Genomic DNA, 27449 nt, shown 5'->3' on the forward strand with positions numbered 1-27449 from the left:
ATTCTTGTGGTCAGTTAGGATGGTAATAGGATTTTCTGTGCCTTCTAAAAGGTTTCTCCATTCATTTAGGGCCAATTTGATAGCTAGAAGTTCCCGGTTACCCACGTTATAATTTTGTTCTGCTGGAGAAATTCTTTTCGAGAAAAGGGCACATGTGTGGAGTCTGGCTTGGGGAGTCCTTCTCTGTGATAGAATAGCACTGGCGCCGACGTCTGATGCATCCATTTCTAATGTGAACGGTATTCTGGGGTCCGGATGTATGAGGATGGGTGCAGAGATGAAAGCGGATTTCAAATGCTCGAAGGCCTGGATAGCCGCCGGCGACCATAAAGTAGGATCCGCACCTTGTTTCGTTAAAGCTGTAATGGGGGCTACCGCAGATGAGAATTTTTTAACGAACCTACGGTAGTAATTTGAAAATTCCCAAAAACATTGTATGGCCTTAAGAGTAGTGGGACGAGGCCAGTCCAGAACCGCCTTGACCTTAGCCGGATCTTTGGTGAGACCAGTGTCCAAAATGATGTACCCCAGAAATGCCGTAGTGGTTTGGTGAAACTGGCACTTCTCCAGTTTAGCGAACAAGTGGTTTTCGCGTAGGTGTAGAAGTACCTGTTTGACATGGCCGATGTGTTCCTGAGAAGATTTAGAGAAAATCATTATGTCATCCAGATAGACGATAACAAACTGGTTGAGCAGGTCTCTGAAGATCTCAATAACGAAGTCTTGGGAGATGGCTGGGGCATTGCAGAGGCCCAAAGGCATGACGAGATATTCATAGTGGCCGTCTGGTGTATTGAAAGCCATTTTCCATTCGTCACCCATGCAAATTTTCACCAAATTGTAGGCCCCATGCAGATCCAATTTGGTGAAGATGGCGGCTCCTAAGTGTAAAAATAACAAGTGCTATATTAACAGTGAATTGATGAATATATTAAATTAATTAATCAAATTAAATAATTATCTGTATAGATTTATAATAGCTGTATGTGAAAATTAATTGGAGTAACTATGTTACATACGGATAAATAAATGGATAAATGAATGTGACAGTGCTTTAGTGTTGAATTTCTTACAGTGAAGTGCATTGGCAGTAAACTATTTTAACATACATTATCATAACAATACTTCATACATGCTTATCTCATGTTTAATACATAATTAATAATATAAATAATAAAATGGTTAATTCTCCATAATATATCTACTATCCATTGCATACAATTCACATACGTATTATTCGTATTATTCGGTGTGAAAACCCATGCTTCACAGAATGTAACCATGTTTTGCTAGACAAGCCAGCATTTTATATATATATATATATATATATTTAATACATAGTGAAGTACCGTAATCTATTAGGCCACACACCTGGACGCCAACATGGTGAACGTACTAAATGAATGAGTAATTACCCTCCAATTTAATGTCCTTATTAAGACCTCCAGGATATTTAGATTAAAATGTATATATCCAGTATTGTTTTCTCTTAATGAGTTGGAGGTCTCTATTCCCTAATCTTTTATTGGCAGGTGTCATCTCAATGCCCATACATTTCAATTTATTGTAGTCACAGTTATGGGTATGTAAGAAGTGCCTGAGCAAATGGGTGAGAGGTTGATTTTTCTCTTTTAACTTTGTGATATTCTTAATGTTTCTGAGATGTTACAATATGTGGATCTTTACATTTCTCTTGGTTTTACCAATATATTGAAATCCGCATTCACATTGAATGAGGTACTGTATACCACAGGTGTGGTGAGACAGTTTATAAAATGAGTAATTTTATAACATTTTTTATTAACAAACTGGCTGATCTACCCTGTGTTGCCCGGGATGTAATTTTCCCGCTCCCCCCTGTCTCTCCGCACCCCCCCTCTCTTGGCTCCCCCTGTCTCTTTCTCCGCTCCCCCCTCTCTCTGCTCCCCCTGTCTCTTTCTCTGCTCCCCCCTCTTTCTCCGCTCCCCCCTCTCTCTCCCCCTCTCTCTCCCCTCCCCCTTTCTCTCCTCCCCCCTCTTTCTCCGCTCCCCCTGTCTCTTTCTCTGCTCCCCCTGTCTCTGTCTCTGCCCCCCCTCTTTCTCTGCTCCCCTTTCTCTCTCCGCTCCCCCCGCTCTCTCCGCTCCCCCCTCTCTCTCCACTCCACCTCTCTCTTTCTCCGCACCCCCTCTCTTTCTCCGCTCCCCCCCTCTCCACTCCCCCTCTCTCTCCGCTCCCCCTCTCTCTCCGCTCCCACACTCTTTCTCCACTCCCCATCTCTATGTCTCTGTCCCCAATCACCTCTCTGTGTCCCAGTTCCCCTCTCTCCCCCACTCTCTCTTTTCTCCGCGTTTCCCCCTTCACATTAATGCGCTCCCCCCGTGCACAGCGCGGCCCCCCCTCCTGTTCTGCTGGCTTAGTGGGGGGCCACTCCCTCTCTCCTCTCCCCCGGTGGTGCGCTAAGGGTGGTTCGACTGTCACGCCCACCCCGCAAGCCAATGAGCTGTGGCCATCCGCTGGCCAATCACAGGGGGCACAAACATACAGACAAACATTTATTTCACTTTTATATACAGCTGAACCCCATTTTAGCGCGACCCGTTATAACGCAAATTCGGTTATAACGCGGTTTTCACGTGGCTCCCGTTTTTAAAAAAAATAAAAAAAATTTTTTTTAAACATTTACACAGCACACTCTCACAGCACACAGCTCTCACAGCACACAGCACTCACAGCACACTCTCACAGCACTCACAACACACTCTCACAGCACTCACAGCACACTACACCACACCTCCCACTCCCCCTCCCTACCTTTGGTGTCGGCTGCTGAGATCGGAGCGGAGCTGGCATCAGGAGGAGGGGGGTGTCGGGAGGAGGGGGGGTGTAGGGAGGAGGGGGGGTGAGTGAGGAGCCGGCTAGGACTCGGAGGGCCGCGTGGGCTATGCCGTGGAGGGCCGGTAGGTGTGGGGGCCTGGGGGGGGGGAGGAAATGGATCCCGGTGGTGGGTGGACTCGCTGTTGCTAGGGGACGTGTAGGGCTTCCGGCCACTTCTTCCTTCCTTCCTCACTCCCTCCCTCCCTTCCTCACTCCCTCCCTCACTCCCTCCATATCAGGCACGCGGTGGCCATTGTTTTTTAAATTAGTGCGACCCCGGTTCTAGCGCGGTCGGATCGGGTGGTCCCCGAGGACCGCGCTATAATGGGGTTTTGCTGTAAATATAAAGAAGTAGCCTGTTTCCCAGTCAGCATTTGTTTACAGGCTTTACATTTGTGACATCTGTTGTTCCCTACCAGCCCCAAATGAGATCTAATGTTACAGTGTTTGTGGTCTCAGATTTAAACTGGCTATGTGCCAGTAGCCCCTTCAGATTCTGGGCATGTTTATTTACTACTTTCGGTTTAGGGTCCAATAAAGATCCCAGAATTGGATCCAGTGCAAGAATGATCCAGTGTTTAGTCAAAGCCTTTTGTATGGCTTGGTGGGCTTCATTGAATTGTGTAATAAACACTGGAAATGTGCTTGTTCTTTTTGAATGAGTAGTTGCTGTAGGGATTGTAGCAACACCACTAAGTGCGTCCTCTGTTAGTACTGGAATATCTACAACTGTTATCATCCCATTTTTCCTCGCTTTATTTTTATATTTTAATAGGCTCTCTCTTTTTTTCTTGTTGACTCTACCCATCGATTCATTGATAAGTTCTTCTTTGTACTCCTTCTGGAGAAATTGATCTGTTAAGAATTTTATTTTGGTTTTGGAAATGTTCCTCATGGGTGCAATTCCTCTTTAACCTGAGGAATTGATTATATGGTATATTGTTAACCCATGGCTTGTAATGACAACTTGAGGGGTGAATATAAGAATTGACATTTGTGTCCTTACAGAATGTTCTAGTACATATGAGTTTATTCTCTATAAAGATTTCAAGATCAAGGTAGTGTATGATCTTCTCACTATTCTCTCCACTAAATTTAAGATTATGTACATTTTCATTTAATTTTGATACATAGTTTAGGAGAGAAATCTCATCCCCCTCCCATATGTTAAGGATATGTACCTCCGCCACAGAATTAACTGTGGAGGAGGTACACAGTCCACCGTTTGGAACTCCCACCATCCCATATATCAATTTGCAAATGATGGAGCAAATCTGGTGCCTATGGCTGTGCCCGATATCTGTAACTAATAATGTGAATCAAACAAAAAATAATTATGTTTCAGAATGAAATCAATGGAAGCCAATATAAACTCAATCTGATGAGATGGTAAAATATTGCTTGATTCCAGAAAATGCCGAATGGCTAGGCAACTTTCTACATTGGGGATACTCGTATAGAGTGCTTCAACGTCCAAAGTTGCCAGTCTATAGCCATTTTCCATGTTACTTCCTGCAGTATTCGTAACACTGCAGTAGTATCTTTGAGGTAAGAAGGAAGTTCTGCAACTAATGACTGTAAATAAAAGTCTAAATACTGTGAGAGATTGAACGTTAGGAAGTTTATACCCGAAATAATAGTGTGACCTGGTGGATTGGAGAGAGACATGGATTTTTGGTATGTAGCAATAAATAGGTACCGTGGGAGATAAGATGTACAGAAATTCAAATTCAGATTTTTTTTAAGGATGCCCCGTTTAAGGGCCTCATCAAGTAACTGTTTGATTGATTTAAGAAATTCGGCAGTAGAATCCGATTAATTTTTTTTATAGGAGGCTGTATCGGAAAGTAATCGATTTGCTTCAAGGCAATAATCCTTCTTATCCTGGATAACTATGCCTCACCTTTGTCAGCCTCTCGCATACCGATGTTGGAATTAGACTGCAAATATTTAAGGGCTTTAATCCCACTTTGATTCATGTTAGAATGTCGATATGCATTTGTTGTTTTATTCATGCATATACAGTATGTTAAAATTCTTGTTCCAGCAATTTGCCAAAAAGTTCCACATAATGCCCTTTTGAATGATGGGGGTAGAAAATAGATGTAGGCTTATAGCCAGAGTGGAAAATATCTTTATTTATATTTCCTAACAAATCTGGCTTATTTTCTTGTAATAAGCTCTCTAAATCACAAAAAACTTGCTGGTCAGCAGGATCATCAAAAATGTTAGTTTAAACAGGTAAGTGATAAATTTGTTAGAGGACCAAGCAAAGTGTCCGTGTAGGGTTAACTTTCTCAATTTTTTTTAAAGATTCAACATATAGTTCAAACTCACCAGGGTGAGTGGTGGGAGAGAATGTTAGACCTTTTGAAAGAACATCACAAAGTTTTTGGTTAATCTGGAAAAAAGAGAGGAAAAATATATACTTAGATCTCTGGATATGGCCCATATCTGGTGGTTTTGCCCCAAAATACAGAGATTCTGGGGAATAGTGCAGAATTTGGTGCGAGAAACTATTGGGATAAGAATCCCCCTAGACCCGATAATAATGGTCCTGGGTAAGCAGCTAGATAACAAACGAAAATAAATCTAAATTATTGTTACATATTCTGACCGCGGCAAGACAATCGCAGGTGCCTGGAAAAAGCTCCAACCCCCAACCAGGAGAGAGATCACCTCGGAAGTAAATGAGGTGCAATCTATGGAAAGACTAACAGCTTATGTGAGAAATAACTCAAGAAAATTTCAACAAGTTTGGGAGCCCTGGTTCTCTAGGGTGAATAGGTGAATTTTTGAGTCACTGTGGACTGAGGGCTGTATTCTCTCTCAGAGAGTTGGTAATTCTGTGTAATATGTGGAGTTGTGATTGTCTGGTGTCGTTGTAGAGCTGGTTTTTTTTAATACTGGTGTTAAATTGGTGGTCCTGCCCCCCCTCCCCGACTATTTTTTCTCTATTTCTGAATCCCTTTCCCTATGTTTTTCTAAAAATGTAAATAAAAAATAAGTTACAAAAAAAATAGATACCCTTCGATCTCAACGCTTCTGGCTCTGGGATAGGGGACTTTCTCCCTCCTCTCTTACCTCTCCTGAATGAGATCTTTTTCTTGTTACAGATGTGGTTTGAGGTTTTGAAGGGGAGTTGTTCAGATTTCAATCCGATTTTACAGTATATGCTTTACAGTATATGCTTTCTGTTCTCCTCCCATGAAAAAAATGCATAGATTGAGCAACATCATTACTACTTTGTGCCTCCTCAAGTTCATGAAATCTAGTGGATAAATTCAAATCATTGGATTTCAAATGTGAACTGTTTTTCCATTAGCATATGGGTGTATTATTTCCTTGTTGGAATTCAATTGTACTAAAGTCAATAGTCAATAGTTTAATACTACTACAGTCTCAATAGTATATTGCAATAATGTTTATTAGAAAGACACTATCATCATTGTTTTAAAGAACCAATATAATTACAAACAGTTTATGGACAAAGATATGTCCTTGGATAAGTACCCTGGGTAAAATTAACAATGTAGAAATCAATTGTTTTGGATATGACTAGAGATGGGTGAATGTGACTAAATTTGATTTGTGTTTTTTTATCTTCAAATTTTAGATTTTTTTTTCCAATTCTCGACTATTGGAATATTTTGAATACATTAGCGAATATCTCCTAATTTTCAAATATTCTTCTTATTTGTTTAGAATTTTCAAATAATGTAGTGTTCTACTTTTTTGCTACATTTTCGAATATTTACCAATTTTTTTATGTTCAAATATTAATAATATTATTTTTTCTAAAACCTAGTCTCATGTTTTTCAAAACCGCAATGAATTTGCAAATATTTGAAAATGCGTACAAAAAAAACATATTTGTGGTGAATAAAATATGTCCCGAATAATTCACCCATCTCTAGATATTACAAAGGCTTTGACACAGAGACCTATTCTAAATTAATATGGCCATTTACTCTGTAACTCTTGCATTATTTAATACAACAATTTGGCTCAAGTCAGTTTTATATGATATATCTACCTTTCAGTTACTTATCTTGGTTTTACATTTAAATGTCTACAGTACATATTATACTATTTAGTATATTAAAAGGTCTTTTATGGAAACGCACAATGAGAGCCAGATATTTATTACTTAGTTAAAAATATATTATTGCTATGTGTAAGATATGCAGGAATCCGAGCTGTTTATAAAGTAATATGGACAGACATGAAACGATAATGCTTATACTTCTTTATTTGCTTAATTCCCTATGCATTACACGACCCCCAGCAGCTCCGTGGCTGATACTACACAACTCCTACATCGACCTTGACCCCGTGCAAACGCACTTACCAGAACCCTCTCGTACCGTCTCTGTATGTTCTTCCTACTTTGATGATAGGCTCTTAGGGGCAGAGACTCCTTTTCCTAATGTTACTTTTATGTCTCCAGCGCTTATTCCCAGACAAGCGACCTTCTCATCTGTACATGTGCAACATGTGTTACTACACAGGTGGCTAGTATCTGAGCAAGGGGCTGTGTCCCCAAAACGTTACTGTAGATCTACAGATCACTATGTAGTAAAAGCTAGAAATGTTTGCTCTACTACTTTTGCGCCTCCATCCTTTTTCTAAATAGATGTAGTAAGACTTACACTGGCAACACACTTTATTCGAGCTCGGCTAGTCCCACGAATTCGGGTATACCCGGGTGTATTGAGGTTTGTGACTGTTTTCTGCCCGAGTGCATTGAGGTATTTTCCAGGCAGGGATTGAAACATTTTATTCCCGCTGGCTGCAATACTGCACAGTATATATATATATACTGCATTACAATTCATGAATTTATGCCATCTGGTAGACACGCGAAGCATTGCAGCCTATTAAATCCTAATCATTATCATTTAACAGATCAGCCGCCCGTCAGCTAGGCATGAACCCAGGCTGGGAAGGCAAACGCAACGGGGCTTGTCAGAGGTGAGGAGCGGCGCATTCCAGGTATCTGCCAGGTACATACTGGGTATTTGCTCGAATAAAGTGTGTCGGTGCAGTACTGCCACCGTAACCGTGAGAAGGTGCGAGATGGCAGCTGCATGAACACTGTGTTGACTGAGCCGAGGCTCATCTGCGGCTTGGCTACGGTCAGCTGCAATAATTATTTGTGCAGTTATTTATGTTAGTGCAGTTCAGTACGTGTTGAATATCTTCGCCTATGATTCTCGGTAGCCGTAAGGGGGCCACCGAGAATAGTAAGTCTTGCTGCATCTGTATATGCACACTTCTGCCATACCATGTGAAGTCCATTACTTAATTTACAAACTCAAAAACATGACTTTATAAAAACTAGTCTAATAAGTGTAACACATTTTGCCCCCCCCAGTCGCAGATAGGGACCATGTGGGGAAATCTACACTTATGTTACCTGGTGTGGTGCATTACCTGATAGGCTCACAGAAGACCTGAACCTCCGCCACTGGGAGCCTGGGGTTACCTGATTCGTTTTACACAGCGCCTCCACCTGTAAGGGTTCCCACCTGAGTGGGATGGTCCTCTTACAGGAACCACAATAAGACACGCATACAGTGTATGCTAATAACTGTTTACTATTGCTAATACTAATAACTTCGGTACCTGTACCACACAGAATAATGCATATAGCCGTACACATAGAAGTGCACTGGGTGCACACATCAACATAAGTATTCCCCACAGTACCTTATGTCCAAACCCACCCACGTGTGATGGAGATAGCGCTATCCCTGGACGTGTTGGTACACTATTTATAGATACCTGCCCGGGGCTCCAGCCCGCGGGTACTGCTATACAACCGGTATGGATCCGTCTGATCCGACGTGATGTCCTCCTACGCGTGGGGTGACTTCCAGCGTGGATAATATCACCACAGCTCCACACCGTCTGTACCTTGACGGGGATCCGCCTGTAGCCGGCAGGCCACAGTCACTGCTTGGCTGGGCCTCCACGAAGATAGTCTCTATGTAACTGAGGGGTCTGAGCCCAGACCGAGCAATCAGGCTGCTCGACACTGAGGGTGTCCTAACTTAACCAAATAGCTAAAGGGGCAGATCTCCTTACGTAGGGCCTGTCCCTGAAGCAACCACAAACTGGGGAATGGTAACTTATCTGGGACCTCTGGGGGTAACTAGGCCTAGTGCTAGGGGCTACTTTTCCCTGCACACACACCCTAACTCCCCCAGCTCCCAGCTCTCACTGACACTCTTTTTAAAAGCTGTCTAAACTGTCATCTCTCACAGCTTCACTGGTTGCCTAGCAACATGTAACTGCAGCCTCTCTCAACTGTCTCCACTCAGAACTGCCAGCGCAGGCTCCCCTGCACTGAAAAGGCCCCAATTGCAAATGCAGCCGCCCCACTGACTAAGCCGCAGCATGTGACAATCCCCTGAGGGATACGGGGGTTATACAAGGATAATAGTTTGGTTTACTTAATATAATCAAATGAAATCTAATTGTAAGCACTCATCCATAAAGCAGAGTTCACAGTCTTAATATCACATCTTTATTAATTTGTGTAAAAAATATCACTGTCTGTATATATATATATATATAAATATATATTTCTCTAAGGATGTCTACACATCCCTCTGTGATAGGCTGAACGGCCTGTCACTAACCCAGAGTCAGCCAATAAGACTACACATCACTCCCCCTCTGTGTTTGAATGAGTGGCATCTCACTGGAAACTGGAAACACTGGGGGAGGGGATTTTAATGGCAGTGGAGACAGCAAGGAGAGGAGTGACAGATGAGATGAGTAGGAGAGGAGGGAGTCTAGTGTGCACAGAGAAGAGCAGACACATTAAGGCGAGAAGTGCAAAGAGAAGGGAGGAGAGAGTGCAATGACGAGCAGGGCATGATGAAGGGGGGTGGAGAGACAACATGGAGGGGGAGGAAACAAAGACAGCAGAGATCATTGTGAAAATGGGGATGGAAAGACAGCAAGGTGAGTAGAAGGAGGAAAAAGAGAGACAGCAAGGAGAGAAAGAGACAGATGAGATGGGGAGGTGGCAGTGTAATGTGCACAGAGAGGAGCAGACACAGTAAGGCAGGGAGTGAAAGGAGAGGAGAGAGATCTAAGAGGAGTAGAGCATGATGGAGGAGGAGACAGAGGAGACAGAGAGACAGCGGAGAGCAGAGTGCACATGGGGAAGGAAATACAGTAAGGTGAGTAGGAGGATTAAACAGAGAGACAGCAAGGAGAGGAGACAGGTGAGTAGGATAGGAGGAAGTGTAGTGTGCACAGAAAGGAGCAGACACGGTAATAATTTATTTTCCTGGACATACTCAAAGACCAAAAGTATATATCAGTGTAGGTTCTTTATATAACAAACAATAGCAAAGAACGAGAACTCCTTTGCTGTCATCTCACAGAGCTCTATTAACTCAGTGCTAATAACGAGACATTAGCAAAATCATTAACAGGGCAGTGAGAAAGACTTTAATATACCACCCCCACCCCAAACACACATTTACACAACACATGGAGAAACCATCTGTTCTCTCCTGCTCTCTCGTTCCTCTTCAGCCAAACCCTTATTTCAGGGTCTGGAGGGTAGTTATGCCACCCGTAAGTATGACTTAACTAACATCTCGTTAAATCCTTGCATTAAATATAATGGAACTCTGTGGCTATGCGCTGTTAGAGGGAAAACCTCTTTTAAATATCATTATCATTAATGCCCATTATAGTTAATACCAGGCCTTTTCCGTCCCATAACAGTCAGCAGTGGACATCTGTGAATCTGAGCCTTAAATGATTCTATCTGTTTTTTGATGTTATATCAGATTTACAGTTTTTCTATAAAACCTAAAAAAAAGTCACAGTACACAGTATATATTATAAATATTCACTTTATTTTTCAGACAACCTTTTTCAGCACTTTGTCCAATGAGAAGTCTCTATGTGATCCTAACCTGGTAAGTCATTTTTAAACATTTAGTTCATACATATGATAAAGCTGTTGAATTTATGAGGGCTATGTACTAGAGATGGACAAAACCAGGTGTGTAAAATCAGAACCTATAAGAACCTTTCATTCCCAAACCACATACAAAAGCAAAACCGTCAATTATTTAGAACCAAAAGACAAGGACGATTGCCCATCTCTTGGTGTTTCTCACCATACATTTTGAAATTATTTTAAATTATATTATTTTCCTAATCATTTTTATGATTTTCCACTTATTTTAAGCATTTTTCATACTTTATTATGTTTTTTTTTTTAGCATTTCTTTGCATATTTTGGCAAAACTATAACCAAAAATGAAAATATTTTAGAACCAAAACCATTTCCAAATATAAAACAAACATTTTTTTTAGAACCAAAACAAAAGTGAAAGGGCTCACTCTAACTAAGTAAAAGTTTTTGACGCTAAGAAAATGGAGAAATATGCAGAATTTTGTACATCGGATTTAATACTGTATGGGCTTTACTAACTCGTATTATAACCATTTACCAAAGTACAATATTACTGAAAAATACATTGTCACATTGACATTAAGTGTGGTCATGGGGTATCATGCCATTGTGTTGGTAAACACAATTGAAGTTAATTGCATTTACTTTCAGACCGTGCATCACACTTTGATGACTCCTAACTGAAGACCCATATTTAATATGTTGAAAGCCACTTCCCAGCCATGTAGAAGATTCTAACGGGTGGCCACATTCACTCACGTTTTGGTTCTAAACATTTTTATATTTTGGGTTTGGATATGGTTATGGTTCTAAAAAAAAGTGCGTTTTTTGTTTTGGTTCTTGTTTTGCCAAAACTTGAATTATTTTGTATTTTTACCAAATTATGCAACAACAAAAAAAATCAAAATAGACAGAAAATGCTAAAATAGCATATTAAAGCGTGAAGAATGCTTAAAATAGATATAATATTAAAAACAAAAACAAATAGGAAACAAAAATAATAAAGCTGAAAAACTAAACTAATTAAGAATAGATATGAAGAGAAACACCTAGAGATGGGCACTTGCCTGGGTGTCTGGATTTAGTTCTAAATTATTTGGGGGGTTGTTTCTAAAAACCTTAAGGGTTTGGGTTTTGGAATGTAAGATTTTGGTATGTTCTGATTTTAGTTGCATTCATGTTAACGGAGATAATGTAATTTCCAGCACTGAGAAGTGGCTTCACAGCATATTGGCCAGGAGCCTCAGAATCATGTTCAAATTCTTTTCTAAGCGTCAGTATGATAACAATAAATTCATTTGAATCTCACTGATGAAGCCAGCCGTGGAGGTGAAGTTCATAATATTGCATGACATGGCAGGTTTGTTGACAGCTATGCAGAGAGCACGGCTTGTGCTACAGTATGTATGCACAGGATTTATTTTGTTGCATCCCCCCCTCCCCTACCAATTAATATATATATATATTATTATTATTATTATTATATATATATATATTTATATTATATATATATATATATACATACATACATACATATATACACACACGCACAGTATATATAGTGATATAAACTTATGTACAGTAGTGGATCTAAAATATTTGTTAACCTGGAATGTGTTGGATATTTTAACAAAGCTGCTGTAATTTCCAGAACACTGGGTGCATGTATTATATCTTATTTGTTTAATTCTACAAGTGTATTTCTCTTTATGTACAAATTTCACAGTGTGTATGGGGTTGTTTTAATTTAACTTGAATTAAGAAAAGGCATTGAAACGTATGGTATCCAGTAGCTTCTTGTGTGATGTATGCAGTGTATTTGCTTTATCTGAGAAGGACTAAGTACAATGATGCTGCTGAATAGAGCTTTTCAGTTTGAGATTGCTCAATTCAGATGTAATTTATGACCTACGTTATCTTGATTTTAATTCCTTTTTTTCCACGAACCCGTTAATCTTTGGTTTGACTTGTTTGCAACAGTATCTGTACCTGATGGGAATTGAACTTTCAATTGAATTTTCAGACAAATTAACATAAATTTGGCACAAAACAGTGCCTATAGCTTCTGGATAATTAACAAAAAGAAGATACAGTATGCTTAGTTACAATCCCAAACACTAAGAGCAGCTTCAATGGACATAGCTGTGCTGCATTCAGTAACTTCTCATAATGAAGCTAACCTCTCAGGGAAGGGGTCACATATAGATGTTACAGGCGTTTTTACATTGTATTGTATGTCTTTTTTTATATAGCGCCAAAAGTGTACTCAGCGCTTCACAAAGAATACAGTACAGGGAATTATAATTATACAATAAGGGCAGCAAAATCAGACAATAGGAAAGGAAATCCCTGCCCCGAAGAGCTTAACATTTGTTAATGCGTTAAACGCTCGCCAATAACGCGATAAGTATCACATGCATTACCATTTGAATGGAGCTGCATTAAATCTCTAGCGAAGATATGCATCGCGTTAGTGGGTGCGATATCGGCTGCTACACTTGTACCCACCAAGTTGTACTCACCCTGATAAGATACACACTGACAGAGTCACTGCAGAAAGACATAAAGTGAGGTCCAAAGCGCAAAGTCTCAAATTATCTGTTTTGTCGGGCAAACATTGCTGTGTCTGTTTCAACAACACACACATTAGAATGTTAGATTCAGCAAGGCTCAGAGAAAGACCTGTATTCTAAGCTTCACTACAAAAACACTCATGGGGCCATATTTACTAAGTGGTACTAATCATGAAACACCTTCCAGCGAATGGACCATAATGTATCTTCCAGCGCAGAATGGTGTCTCATGGCTCATATGGTGATGGCAAGGCACAGATTGTCTGGGAATAACTGGTGGACAAATAGCTCCTTACTCTGTGCATGTAGCTGTAAGTAGGAATATGTCCCCACTGTTATTAGCTTATTTGCATTCTTTAATCCACGCCTGGAAGGGCTTGATTTTCTTAAACAGCAATTAAGAATTTGGTGCAGCACAATTTTTTTAACTAATATAATACATACCTTATGTAACTACTTCATATTTCATTCCCAAATTACAAGATAAAGTACAGGATAAAATAGGTGCCAGTTACCTTGCTACACATTGACTGTAAAAGGCAAAATATAAAATTCCTCCCTTTAGTGAACTTAGTAGAAAATTGCCTCCTTGGCATGTACTGTACGCCAGATCACGGTGGTCCATACTTACTAAGCAGTCTTCTACTACGAGACTCCTTGCAGGGGCTGGAAGACCATTACACATTGACTTTAATGGCCTGAAAGGTCACTTCCAGCCAGAAGGTATCTTATTACAGAAGAATTCTTAGTTAGTACTGTATATGTACTATACTACATCTTTACTACATACTATACTACATATGTCTATACTCATCTTTTATACCAAGAAGTAAGGATATCAAAAGCATTTATGTTTGGACCAAAAAAGGAAGGGAACCAAAATAAGATTTCCTCCTGACAAAGTAACCCGAAACGTTGAGACTTTCTCAGGTGTGTCAGCCCTTTTTTTTTCTTTTTCCTATTATATTGCACTATTTGTATTGTAATATTGTGATTTTGGGACTTTTTGACTTGTAAAATGCTAAAATATACAATTTTTGTAACTATATTACTAGTGTAGACTATTTTTTGCTGCGTTTTTAATTTAATATTTCTCTGCTAGTGAGTTGGGCTCCATTTTTTTTTTTTTGGGTTGCAGGGCTTTTTTTTTTAAATCTGCACCCATCATTTGTTTAGTGATTGGAGTATTTCATGAGAGTGCACGACTCTCTTTCAGAGTTACCAAAATAAAACATTGAGACAAATAAAGTGAGGAAATAACAGTAGATGCTATGATAGATGAAACAATAGTTTTGATAATCATAGTATCTCCTAGGAAAATATAAATTTAGCACCCGTGCTAAAATTTCCCTTGCCCTGTATGTCAGCCCTGGTAGCTACAGGCAGTGCCAGCGTTAAACAGTCCTCAAAAGGCTAGGCATGTGAGGAAGTAGAAGTAGCTACTACAATGTGTCTAATAAGTTTCCCTTATCAGGCACATGCTGGGCCCTATGACTTCTGGAATTTGTCAGAGGGTCACATGCTCAGTAGTGTGATCAAGTGGCAACAGGGAAATATTCCCAGATACTGGGAGCACACTGTTGGCCACACCCAAGATATAAAAGGTGGGGACCCACCCTTTTATCCCCAGACCTCATTTACCATCAAGAGGATCCTGTAAGGTCCATATCTCCCAGGGTACCTCAGGTGTGCCACTTTTTCAGCACAGGAATCTCTCCCTGTTATTTGGAGGGTGGTTTGATGGAATATATATACAACTGAAGACACTGTTAAATTGAATAACAAGTCCTCCCCGTTTGTTGATCGGATTTAGGTAAAACCAGCCGTGGAAATCCACCAATCAAGTTCACCTATCTCTGTCCAGAAGAATCTTTTTTGCCAGGCTAATAAAATAAAGGGAGAAAACTTTTTTCCTGGCATGTTGCCTCTGACATTGGACTAACAAATGCCTGCTCTAATTAATGAACCCTGTGAAGATGGCTATGCATGTAGCATTTACAATACACAGATGTTTTTGTTTTTTTATTATTATTAATTAAGAAACAGTAGTTACATAGTTACAAAGTACATGAGGTTGAAAAAAGACGTGCGTCCATCAAGTTCAACCTATGCCAACTTTAGACGACATAAAAGCGATTCAGTGGACTTTGATTATATTAGACTGTATATTTTTTTATGTAGACTACAGTATAAGGTATATACATCTGCCAATTTTACCTGCAGTAGTGTGAGTACAAACAAACCAAGGTTTGGGAACATATTATCAAAATAATGTAATTTGCTCCATAATGCAGTACAATTTTTTTTTATTTCTGTGTCAATTTACACGAGCAACAAATATATGAAATTTTTTTTTCTAGCAGCTCAGCGTTTTGTCTTGAGGAACACCTCATCATGACACCTCATAACTGGTAGGTTTATTAATGATCTTCCCACAGCTTGTAAGGAAGCCTCAATAAACATGTATGCAGACAACACAATCCTATATGCACACAGCCATAGCCTCTCTGATCTTTAACACATACTTCAGCCTGACTTTTTGAGACTCGAAAACTGGATTTCCCAAAAACAAACTGTTTTTAAACACTGACAAGACTGTAACAATAGTATTTGGGACCAAGACTAAATTTGTAAAGCTTCCAGTGACTGAGCTCCTGATTAGAACCAACGCTAACACCACCCTAACCCCTGTCACTAGTTTTAAATACCTGGGCTTATGGTTTGACTCCCACTTAACATTCGGGATGCACATTGATACCCTGACAACCAAGACCTATGCCAAACTAGGGGTACTTTACAGGAACAAATCCTCCCTAAGTCTCCTGGTCAGAAAGCGTATCGCACAGCAGATGCTAATGCCAATTATTGACTATGGAGACATAGTATATGGCTCGGCACCTCAAACCCACCTTAGCAAACTTGACACCCTCTACAATTCAATTTGTCGTTTTGTTCTCCAATGCAACTACAACACACATCACTGCGAAATGCTCAAAGAACTAGATTGGTCATCACTCGAGTCTAGGCGCAAAGTTCACCTTTCCTGTTTTGCCTTTAAATTCTTCATGGGCAAGCTACCCAGCTATCTGAACAAGCTCCTCACCCCTACCACATGCAGCACTTATCACCTGAGATCAGACTCCAAAAGACTGTTCATGGTCCCAAGGCTCAACAAAGTATCCGGACGTTCCTCCTTCTCCTACCGTGCACCCCAAAACTGGAACAACCTACCAGAGACTCTCACATCCAGCACCAGTTTAAGTTCTTTCAAATCTGAGGCTGTCTCACATTTTAATCTGGTCTGTAACTGTTTCATACGCCCATAATATATATTTTCTTTAACTGTGCACGCAATGTCTTGTATATAATGTATACCCTGTTCATTTATGTAACTGTATTTGTAACCAAGTATTATTTGTTTTACTCTGTGCCCAGGACATACTTGAAAACGAGAGGTAACTCTCAATGTATTACTTCCTGGTAAAATATTTTATAAATAAATAAATAAGAAAGGAGAACTAGAATAATTACAGATACACACTTTCATGTATATCCCATACTATTACAATAGTGTACCAAGCAATACCCAATAGCACAAGTTAGATGCTTAGGTGCCATGCGTGACTTCCCCTTTTCTTTATTTCTACAAATTCAGTACCTCACTGAAAATATTGCCAAGAATCCACCTTCCTCGCTGAACAACCAACAAAAACTCTCATTCATGCAATCATATCCCGACGGGGCGATTGCAACCTGCTTTCGGTTAGTCTCCCTCTCTGCCGTCTGTCTCCTCTACAGTCTATTGTAAATGCTGCTGCCAGGCTCAATCACTTCACCCACCGCTCATCTGCTGCTATACAATGAAATCACTACATTGGCTATCCTTACACTACAAAGGCAAATTCAAGACACATGTGCTCACTGCTCATCTACAAATCTATACATGCCAGCTTTCCTCTACGTATCTGACCTAATTTCAAAGTACTCTCCAACATGCAATCTCTGCTCCACTCATGATCTTGTCTCTTCACCTCCCTCTTTATTTCCTCTCACTCCCGCCTCCAAGACTTCTCCTGTGCTGCATCCCAACTTTGGAATTCCCTCCTACACATGATCAGAGTTTCCCCTACCATGCATACATTTAAACGTTTCCTAAAAAAAAAACCTTTTTGAAGGAGGCCTATCTAACTCACTCTCCTGACTTCACTCTTTAATATCCAAATCCTTGCCACCCCACCTCCACACACCCCTCTATTTCTTAACTTAGAAGTACTGTTTTGTATTACACATTGTTATTGTCTTCCCTACAACATTGTATAATAATAATAATAATAATAATCGCTTAACTGCACTCTGAAATAGTGACACAAATAGGTGCAACTTGAAATGGCTATTCTTAGCATAAACTTAACTTGATAATAACCATTAATGACCTTTGATACATAATCACTATGTCATAGGTCGCTACTGAATTGCATCAGCAGAGAAAGAAGTCCAATTCGTATTTACATTGTGTATACTGTGTTGCACTATCGTTGTTATTTATTTTTTCTATGTTCCTGGATGAAATTTGTGCCCTGATTTTCTCTGCTACTACTTTTTCTGGACTATGTTTGAGTCCTGTTTGGGAGCTGCACTTTCTCCAAGGATAATATAAATTTTGAGTAATTTTTGCACATTTAAGTAGTGCTATTTGCGCTTGCACCTTTTTTCTTTATTGAATTGCATCAGTACTGGTTATATATGTGGCAAGAAACCGAATATTAAAAGCATATTACTTATTAATTCCTTACAAAGGATTATTTGGGTGCTCAGAACATAGTGCAAATGGTTTAAAATGTATGTAGATAAAAGCAGCATAGCTGTGACCCATGATGTTCTACTTTACTTGGTGCTTCTTTACTTCATGTGAACCTCTTGATAAGGACACCGGGAGATAATTCTGCATGGTTTGATAAAGCAGCGCACAATCTGTTCTTAATAAAGTGATACCCTATTGAACTTTATTAAATACAGACATAGTTTACGTACAGATGCAGCGGCCGTTATTCCAACACTTCACGTGGTGTATACCTCGGAATACCCATGTCATGGCGCAGGATTTCTTCCAACCTTCCCGCCTTAAGACGCGAGTGCAGGCGAGAGCAGAGAATTGCATTTTCGTGTTCTGGTTTTTAAACACCTGAAATTGACACAGTAGCACAGTACCGTACACATTACAATTCATTCATTTCATTGCACACAAAGACACAGAATCCATGAAATTTAAACAAAGCAACCACGATAAACACCTGTGCCTGAGGCGATTGGCCGCGTTAATGCCGCGTGGAGACCAGCAGTGCACACGGAAACGGCGCCGTGATTTGTTCAAAAATGCATCTGCAGGCGTAAAAGTAAGGATATGTAAGTAAATAAATTGCTACTTTGGGGGTAATTCAATAATACTTGAAAAGAATGCGCGGCCAAAACCTCCCATTAACTTGACTGGAGCTTTGCGGTACATTGAATGACACCTTTTATTGTAATTCCTTTGTATTACTACTACTAATGTGAATATTTTAGGAGTTCTATTTTAAGAGGTTTGAACACTACTTTTAGTAACTATGTTTTACAGGATAGGATTAACAAGACAACAGGCACTGACAAGGCGCCTGCAATAAATTGTGAAGGAGTTAAATCACTGCTACCATGCATGATGCAAAAAGAGTCCATCTGATACACAGACGCCATAAAATAACAGTCTATTCTGTCCCCAACCCCTCAGAAAATATGCATGTTACAATAATGCTAATTATACAGGCCAATCCTGCAACTCTCTTTAGAAAAAATCAATAATGTCACTGCAGCCTTGGCAGTGAAAGGTTTATGTAACCGTAGCACAAACAAACTTGCCTCGGGCTGCTATGCTTATTTTATGTGGTACACAGAGATGGGCAAAAATGTTTTGCAGATTTGAATCTGACTTTTTCGGGGGGGGAGGGTGAGGGGGGTTCTATCACTGATAATCCACATGGCAGATTAATAATCCACGGCCATATTGTTAAAAATCCACACAGATTAAATCCGTGGCAGCGGGGAAGCTCTCGCTCTCCTCTCTCTGTGGATTAATCCGTGTGTGGATTTTTAACAATCTGGCAATGGATTCTATAACCCATTAATTGGATTCTTAAAAATCCAATTGGATTGTATCCAATGGCGGTTTAGGATTAATCACTACGGACTAAAACTAGAACAGTCCGTCAATGGATGTTACACAGCGGTACGGATTTTTAATGGAAAGCTCGGGAAATTCTGGGAAATGGAATTTGACAGTTTTGCCCATCCCTATTGGTAAAGTACCTGCCACCTTTATTTAAGTAATACCTTATTAGAGAGTCACTACCCATTGGAGACCCCAAGGGACATTCTATTGTTTAGGCAGAATAAAGGATCTTGGAGTCAGACAGAAGATGTAATTGTCTCTTATAATGATGTGTAAAAATTCTGCATTCTAAGTTGATGGATCTATTATACAGTTGATGCACAGTATACAGTGGCGGCCTGAGTCTACATCGGCTAGATCCGCGGCTCTCAGATTATCCCGGTTAGGTGCGTTTTTATATTTTTTTCGCCCGGAGTGAATTGTGTTATGTTAGCGCTCGTGATATTAGCATTTTATTCTCGCTGTCTGCAATACTGCAATGCCGTGTAAATATTCTCTACAATGCAGTACATCTCTCCCACACCATTCCTTTGAACGTGTGTCTGGTTTCAATCACATTCCTGCTTGACAGCAGGTGATTATTACGCATGCGCCTGTTACTTCGCCCACCACTGCTTTTTTTTTTTATTGTAATTTTTTTTTTCCACAAGCCTGCAAAAACCATCTTACTGTATTACGATATTCAATCTGTGCTGTAGCTTTTGACTGCGACCCTGTGCGTTTGACTGCACATGGTTGATTTGTGTGCTTTTTACGTACTGTATTTGGGGGTGTATTATTATGATGAACTGCCTTTTGAAATTAAAGTATGTCTTTAGCTTTGAACTTCATGCAGCTGTACCCTGTAGCCCCCTCCCCCACGAACACACACAAGGCTAGCTCAAGGATTTGAAATTCCATGGAGTCATTAATTTTCTGAATCTTGCCATTGTGTTCTTAATCCGTCCATAGCCGAGCTACAAAGCCTCACTGCACCTGCGTGTAATCCTCTTTGAGATGGGAGCTTTGAGGCTTTGTTTACAATAACGCTTTGGAAAATACCTTCTCGAATTTGATTTGCACAGAGCATCACCTCTCTATGCGCCTGTGTGTAATCCTCTTTCGGATGGGAGCTAGTTGATTACTGCTCATGCGCCTGTAACTTCACCCACCACTGCTTGCATGAGTGCCCCCAAATTTTTTTTTTAAATATAATTTTTTAACTGTTATTTTATCCACAAGCCTGCAAAAACAATCTTGATATTACGATATTCAATCTGTGCGTTTGCCTGCACATGGTTGATTTGTGTACTTTTTATGTACTGTATTTGGGGGTGTAGGGATCAAATTATTATGATGAACTGCCTTTTGAAATTACTGTACTCTACTCTATGTAATCCGTCCCTAGCCGAGCGTCAATCACCTCACTGTGCCTGCGTGTACTCTAATCCTCTTTGAGATGGGAGCTTGCTGCTTACTTCGCATGACTCACGCAACTTCCCCCCCACAGAGTCATTAATTTTCTGAAGCTAGTCATTGTGTTTTTAATCCATCCCTAGCCGAGCGTCAATCACCTCACTGCGCCTGCGTGTAATCCTCTTTGAGATGGGAAATAGCTGATTACTGCACATGACTCACCCCCCCCAACCCTTCAAGGCTTTGTTTACGGTAACGCTTTGGAAAATCCCTTCTCGATTTTGAAATGTAAATCTGATTTGCACAGCATTGTGAGAATTGAGAGTTAAAAAAAACTGATTCATGTTGTTTTGTCATTCATTCTTATTCATTGGTGTACTGTAGGTGTGTGTGGGGGGGGTGTTGTCAATGATTATGATTGGCAGGAATGTAAATAAATATTTATTTTATTTTATCAGGAACCAAAAAATACAAATATAAAAATAATCATGAATAATACATACTGCAGTCTTTATTAAGTTCTTCTGGCAGATTGAAATTGGATAAACATTTAGAAAACATTTGTAAAACATGGATAAACATGAATAATGCACATTTATAAGAATATTATTTAATAATATATACTGTAATGTATAATATATATACATATATATATATAGTAATATTATTTTTTCCGTCTTTATCTTGTTCCTCATTCTGTGTACAGTACAGTAGTTCATTAAGAGAATAGAGGTTTTGTGTACATCATTACTGCTGTTTATATACTGTACATTTGACTGTACAAACAGATTAGACTGGAAACAATACCCCACCTCCCCCCAGGCCACCCTTTTTTCCTGAAACGACAAGAAAACAAAAAATTAGTGCAGTTATGTGCGTACTGTATTATGGCATAGTGTGATGTGTAGTACTACTGTAGATGGCTGGTGCTGCTCTCTCTGTAAAGAAAAAACTGTAACTACTGTATACTTTGACTATTAGGAAAGAAAAAATCTGTGCCATACTTACCTGTATCATACTGTACTTACAATACTACAGCACAGTACTACTTTCCTGATGCTTGCCCTTTACGCGCGATCACAATGGGCAACACAGTCGCAATATGGTCTATATATTTATTGCAGAGTACCACGGTGAGTACATCGTTCCAAAAACTCAGTTTGCCTTTCGCCAACTCATCCTTTTTGGAGGGTTTCACCACTTTCCGGATATGGTCCTTCAGCTGATACCAGACCATTTCGATCGGATTGAAGTCTGGCGATCTGTCATTGGAAAAAAAAGGACAATTAGTTTAAGAGATACAGAACACAGTATAAACAGTGGGAAAAAAATGAGACACTGTTACCGCACTACTGGTAGAAGCGGTGACCATACGGGAACTCGCGTGTGATGTATTGCATCTCAGGGACAATTTTGTCTTGGAAGAAAGCTTTATTCATGATTCCTATAACAAGAAAAGAAAAGTGCTCAAAAAACTGCACAATAGTACAGTACAGTGCATACAGTAAGGCTACACTAGTAAAGTACAGTGCATAAGGCTACATTATATTTTATATATTTTACCTTCAAAGATGACAATGCATCCTGGTCCACGCCTAGAGATGGCACCCTACACATGCAGCTTCATGGGGTGTTTTGGCCGCCGCTTCATAGATATGCGTCCTTTATTGTGGAATGCAAAGGTTGCAAATCTCTCCAGCGACACAGTAGACTCGTCAATGAAGATGCAATCCTGGAAAGTTTCTCCACTTTCGATCCATGCCTGGGCCTGGACCACTCTTTTATTTTGTTTACGTCCCGTATCATGGGGTAAGCTCTGTAATGACAAGGAATAAATAATTTTAGCGGTACAGTACAGTTTCATAAACAACACTTTTACCTCCTGTACTGTCCAGTACTAACCTCACACGTCCATATTTCCATCCAATGCTGCGTCTCATCTTCTTTATGCTGGTCTCGGATACTGTGAGATTGTGATTTTCCTGCAGAGTGTATTTGATCCTTAATGCACTCTTCTCATCATTCTCCTCACTTATTTTGTCCACCAGAAGAGTTGTCTCCCTACAATGTAAAGAAAAACAATCTATACAGTATACTGTTGCAATATAAATATAAATATAGAAAATATATTTACTGTTGTGATATAAATCTATATATACAAAATATATACAGTATACTGTTGTAATATAAATATACAAAATGTATATACTGTTGTAATATAAATCTAAATATACAAAATATATACAGTATACTGTTGTACTGTAATATAAATATACAAAATATATATACTGTTGTAATATAAATCTACAGAAATAACAAAAATATTAGATACAGTACTGTAGATCTACAGTACATTATTTGATATAATTTTTTTTTTGAAGTTGTATAAATATACTTACGCGTTAGTTACCCTTGGTGCCCTTTTGCGTTCTCTGTTTTTTCCGTGTGCATGATAGCTCACGGTGGTTGCTGGCACAATGAGGCCAGAAGTAGCTAACCAGCGTTGGATAGCAGCAATTCGGTGTCCGCTCATGTACATCTCCTTGATTCGCATGCTGAGATCCTTGGAAATCTTTTTAACAGGCATTGCTGCGAAAGAAATACAAACACAAGAATGTATATTCGATGTTTAGTTGATGTGTATTCAATGTGCAGTGAATCCACAAAATGGATGGTGTATTTATACGGTAATGACTCACATTAGAGTATGCCCACTTTCAACACCTGTACCTGGCCGCCATGCATAAATGGTTACACACTTTGCATAGCCCACCACTCGATGATCTTTATCTGAACTTGCCCTTGTCCAGATACTGCATTATGCCATCTGCTTCCATGGATCAACCCCGATTCTACGGACGCAGGAACCCACTCGCCTCTGCCATGCCTGTCATGCAGAAAAAGCGAAAGGTGGTTGCCATTTCCACGCCAAGGCCAAAGCGACAGGCTAAGGCCAATAAAGAAAACCTTCTGCTGACCCCAAAGGCTAAGGGTTTTCATAGACGTCAGCCTTATTATGTCAAGAAGAAATACGGTGATGTACTCTCAACGCAAAACGAATGGGAGCCAACCCATCGAACCCGCAGACCACTTCCTCCCATACGCTTCGACGACTCTGCCACCGCTGTCCCGGAAATCTTCAGCCCGTCTTCTCCACCCCTCGTCCTCGATGCTGCCGCCGCCCTCCCAGAAACCCACCGGCCATCTTCTCCAGTTCTATCCAACAATGCTGCTGCTGGTGCCTCTGAAATCCACGGGTCACCTTCTCCTTTGCTCTTAGACGACTCTGCTTCTCGCCCGGAAATCCAAAGGTCACTTTCTCCATCCCTCTTTGACGACGCTGCTGCTTCTCCTCTACCGGATATCCACAGGTAACCTCCTCCACCCTTCTTCGACGACGCTGCCGCTTCTCTCCATGGAACCCCCATCTCATCCTCAGTTGCACCCATCCACCCAGATGTCCACACGCCATGCACAAGAAGCAGCTTGTTAGACCGGATGCTGAATGGGATAAGTGTGGATATCCCCAGGAACTCTATTGTGCTGGCAAAGATAGATCTGCTTCTGGAGACCATGCTAAATGTGGAGCAACGGATGCTACATATGGATCAACGGATGCTAGATATGGATCAACGGATGCAATATAGAGATCAACGGATGGATCAACGGATGGAGAAGATCGAGGCTGACATAGCAGGTATTCATCATTTGCTCGGTGTTCATGCCCCTGTTTCCCCGACGCTGGAGCAGGAGGGTGGCATGGATGTGATGAATGGGAGCATCGACCCCCTTCCATCACCAAGCGCACCCCCTCCACCAGAAGATGTAGTGTACATGTATGCCGTTGGGGAGGACATGACAACCCCGTCAAGACCACGCCAGGAGACAACACAGCGACCAAGACTGGAGGAAAGCTTCCTCCCAGACAACCTACAGTCGCCCGTTGCCTCAAGCACACCCGCTCGCAGAATAACTACATTCGCTCGCATCGATACGCTGCCCGACATCAGCCTGTGCGATCTGCCACCGGCGCTCAGGGAGAAGTATAGGGTGATGAGTGCTGGTGCACCCCACAAGTAAGCACCATGTGCCCTATTTGTTGTACTGCGACTGGGCCTTCAGAGTGAACTACGAAGGAAATCGCGTAAAAAAGGCGCTTCCTGCCAATTTAAGAAAGACCATTCTAGGGGAATTGCGGCGCTTTTATACAATTACAGATCCTGTAATGAAAGGCGTTCGAGACTGCATTAATGGCGTTTTGCGCCATGCAAGGAATCGGCCATGGACAGACAATCTGGTGGACTTTCTGGTTTAATCACGGGTACTGTAAGACCATACTGTTGTGCTGAACTGTACTGTACATGTTTTGACCTGCTGTACTTAAATAAAGGAGTTGTTGTTGTGTGTTTTAACTTGTATTTATACAGAAATGTTTTAACTTGCTGTACACACACACAGGACCAGCACAATTCCAGTCCTGGAGGGCCGCAAACAAGCATGGTTTTCAAAGGTTACCCTGAAAACCGGGCCTGTTTGCTGCCCTCGAGTACTGTACTGGTGCAGACTGTTTTGCACACCATCCCACTGTATATGTTTTGACTTGCCGTTCTTTAATAAAGGAGATGTTGCGTTTTGTATATTTTATGAATCAAGAATTTGTTTTTAAAACATGTGACTGTAAACCATACTGACTGACTGTAAATGTTTTTACTTTCTATACATAAATGTTTTCACTACTGTAGCAGCAAACCATACACATCATGATGTTTTGAATTGCTGTGCACTTAAAATGTTTCTACATTGTACAGTATTTGTAAATAAATTTTTTTGTACTTACTCCACCAATAAAAGAACATGTTGATTTGTTTTACATTGTTCCATTGGCTCCTTTGCTACTGTAACAAAATACAGTGTTTCTAGAATGTACACTACTGTCCAGGCATACTGTACTGTATACTGTAGGCATGCTCAGTACAAGAGTATTAAAAAAAATAGAAGACACATACTGTACTGTATGTACTGGCACTGTATAGAAGACACATACTGTATACTGTAGAAGACATAATGTATGTACAGTACTGTAATACATGTAGAATAAATGCATAGTTTTTATTTTTTCGGGTTTATTACACAGTATAATGTATATAAAAAAAGTATTGTATACTGTACGGCCGGAAAACATCAGCATACTCTACTGTTTCAGGTACAGTATTCTATCCTAATCAATAACAACGGTCACTAAACTGTAGACTCCGGTACGTGGGTTTTAAATTCTATTCAGCAATGTGCAGGCATTGTTACACAAAGCGATATTATCCATCGAAATCCCTCCATTAGCCGTTTTCTTTTCTGAGGAAAAACAAAAAGAAAAGTTTTACTGTAATTGTCAGCCCCCTAAAGAACTTCCCAGCCAGTCCCACCAATAATTTTCTCGGGGGGCGTCTCCTGTTCACATGCGCATGCGCCTACCGTCGATGTAATGAGACGCATATGCGTTTCAAGAAGGTTCCAATGCGCACGCGCCTAGCGTTCCACCAATTGTTCAGTATCTGCAGTACAGTACTGGAGAAGCCGCTCAGCCAATGATATTGCTTACAGGAGAATCGCTTGACTTTTGAATCGCACCGATATTGATACTGTATTGTCAAAATAAAAAAAACACAGAAAATAATACGGCAACAATACTCACAATAGAATTTCCCATTCAGCTGGCGCCGGCGCTGGGCCACTGCCAGTCCAGTGTTCTTGATCATCCACGTCGATAGTTGGCAGCGGGACTTCTACACCTGTAGTCAGGTGATGAGGCTGGAAATTGCTTAGGTACATGCAAGCTTGATCGAAACTGCACGCGAAATCAGGCTCAGGCTTGCTGGACAGACAGCAAGGGTTGTCACTGACGGTGGGACCGTTATTGGAAGCCGGTGCTGGTGCTGGTGCATTGCTTGGAAGTGACTGTCGTTTCTTAGTTGGTTTTAACACGACCTTTCGCCTTTTGCCGTTTGCATGATCATAGATACAGGAAAAAGCTGGTGATACACACCAATACTCTCCAATAAATTGTGGCTCAATACGATAAAAACATGGATCGCTACATAACCTTTTCCTTATTGCACGCTTCCACGTATGAGGAGCTGGCGAAAATTTGTAAAAGTCATAGTTTTCGATAAAATACTGATAAATTTGAGCAACTGTTGCCATCTTATCATCTGTTGCATTAATCGCGGCCCATATCAAATACGCTTAACTTCTGTTGGTTTTTTTGGAAAACGGGCTGCACTTGGACACTCATGGCGGCGGCTCTCTGGAGAATACTGTAACAGAAACTGGTCTTTGTCTTTCTTTAATATGAAAAGCCTAAATTGATACATTATTGCAACCTCTTCCTTCAGTCTCAAGGCCAATTTACAATAGCACACTGTGGTATCTTTTTTAAACGAAACACCTGCAAGTCGACACATTACTGAAGCGCATGCGC

General features: G+C 40.4%; 1 protein-coding gene across 1 annotated transcript in view; it reads left to right on the forward strand.

The window, feature by feature from the left end:
• Positions 1 to 27449, forward strand: part of RASGEF1B (RasGEF domain family member 1B) — a 629898-nt gene that overhangs the window by 224402 nt on the left and 378047 nt on the right. Inside the window, exon 3 of the mRNA XM_075606466.1 lies at positions 10749 to 10802. Coding sequence (XP_075462581.1) covers positions 10749 to 10802 — 54 coding nt within the window. The remainder of the gene's footprint in view (positions 1 to 10748; positions 10803 to 27449) is intronic.

This window comes from Ascaphus truei, chromosome 1, assembly GCF_040206685.1.
Source record: "Ascaphus truei isolate aAscTru1 chromosome 1, aAscTru1.hap1, whole genome shotgun sequence".
Lineage (NCBI taxonomy): Eukaryota > Metazoa > Chordata > Amphibia > Anura > Ascaphidae > Ascaphus > Ascaphus truei.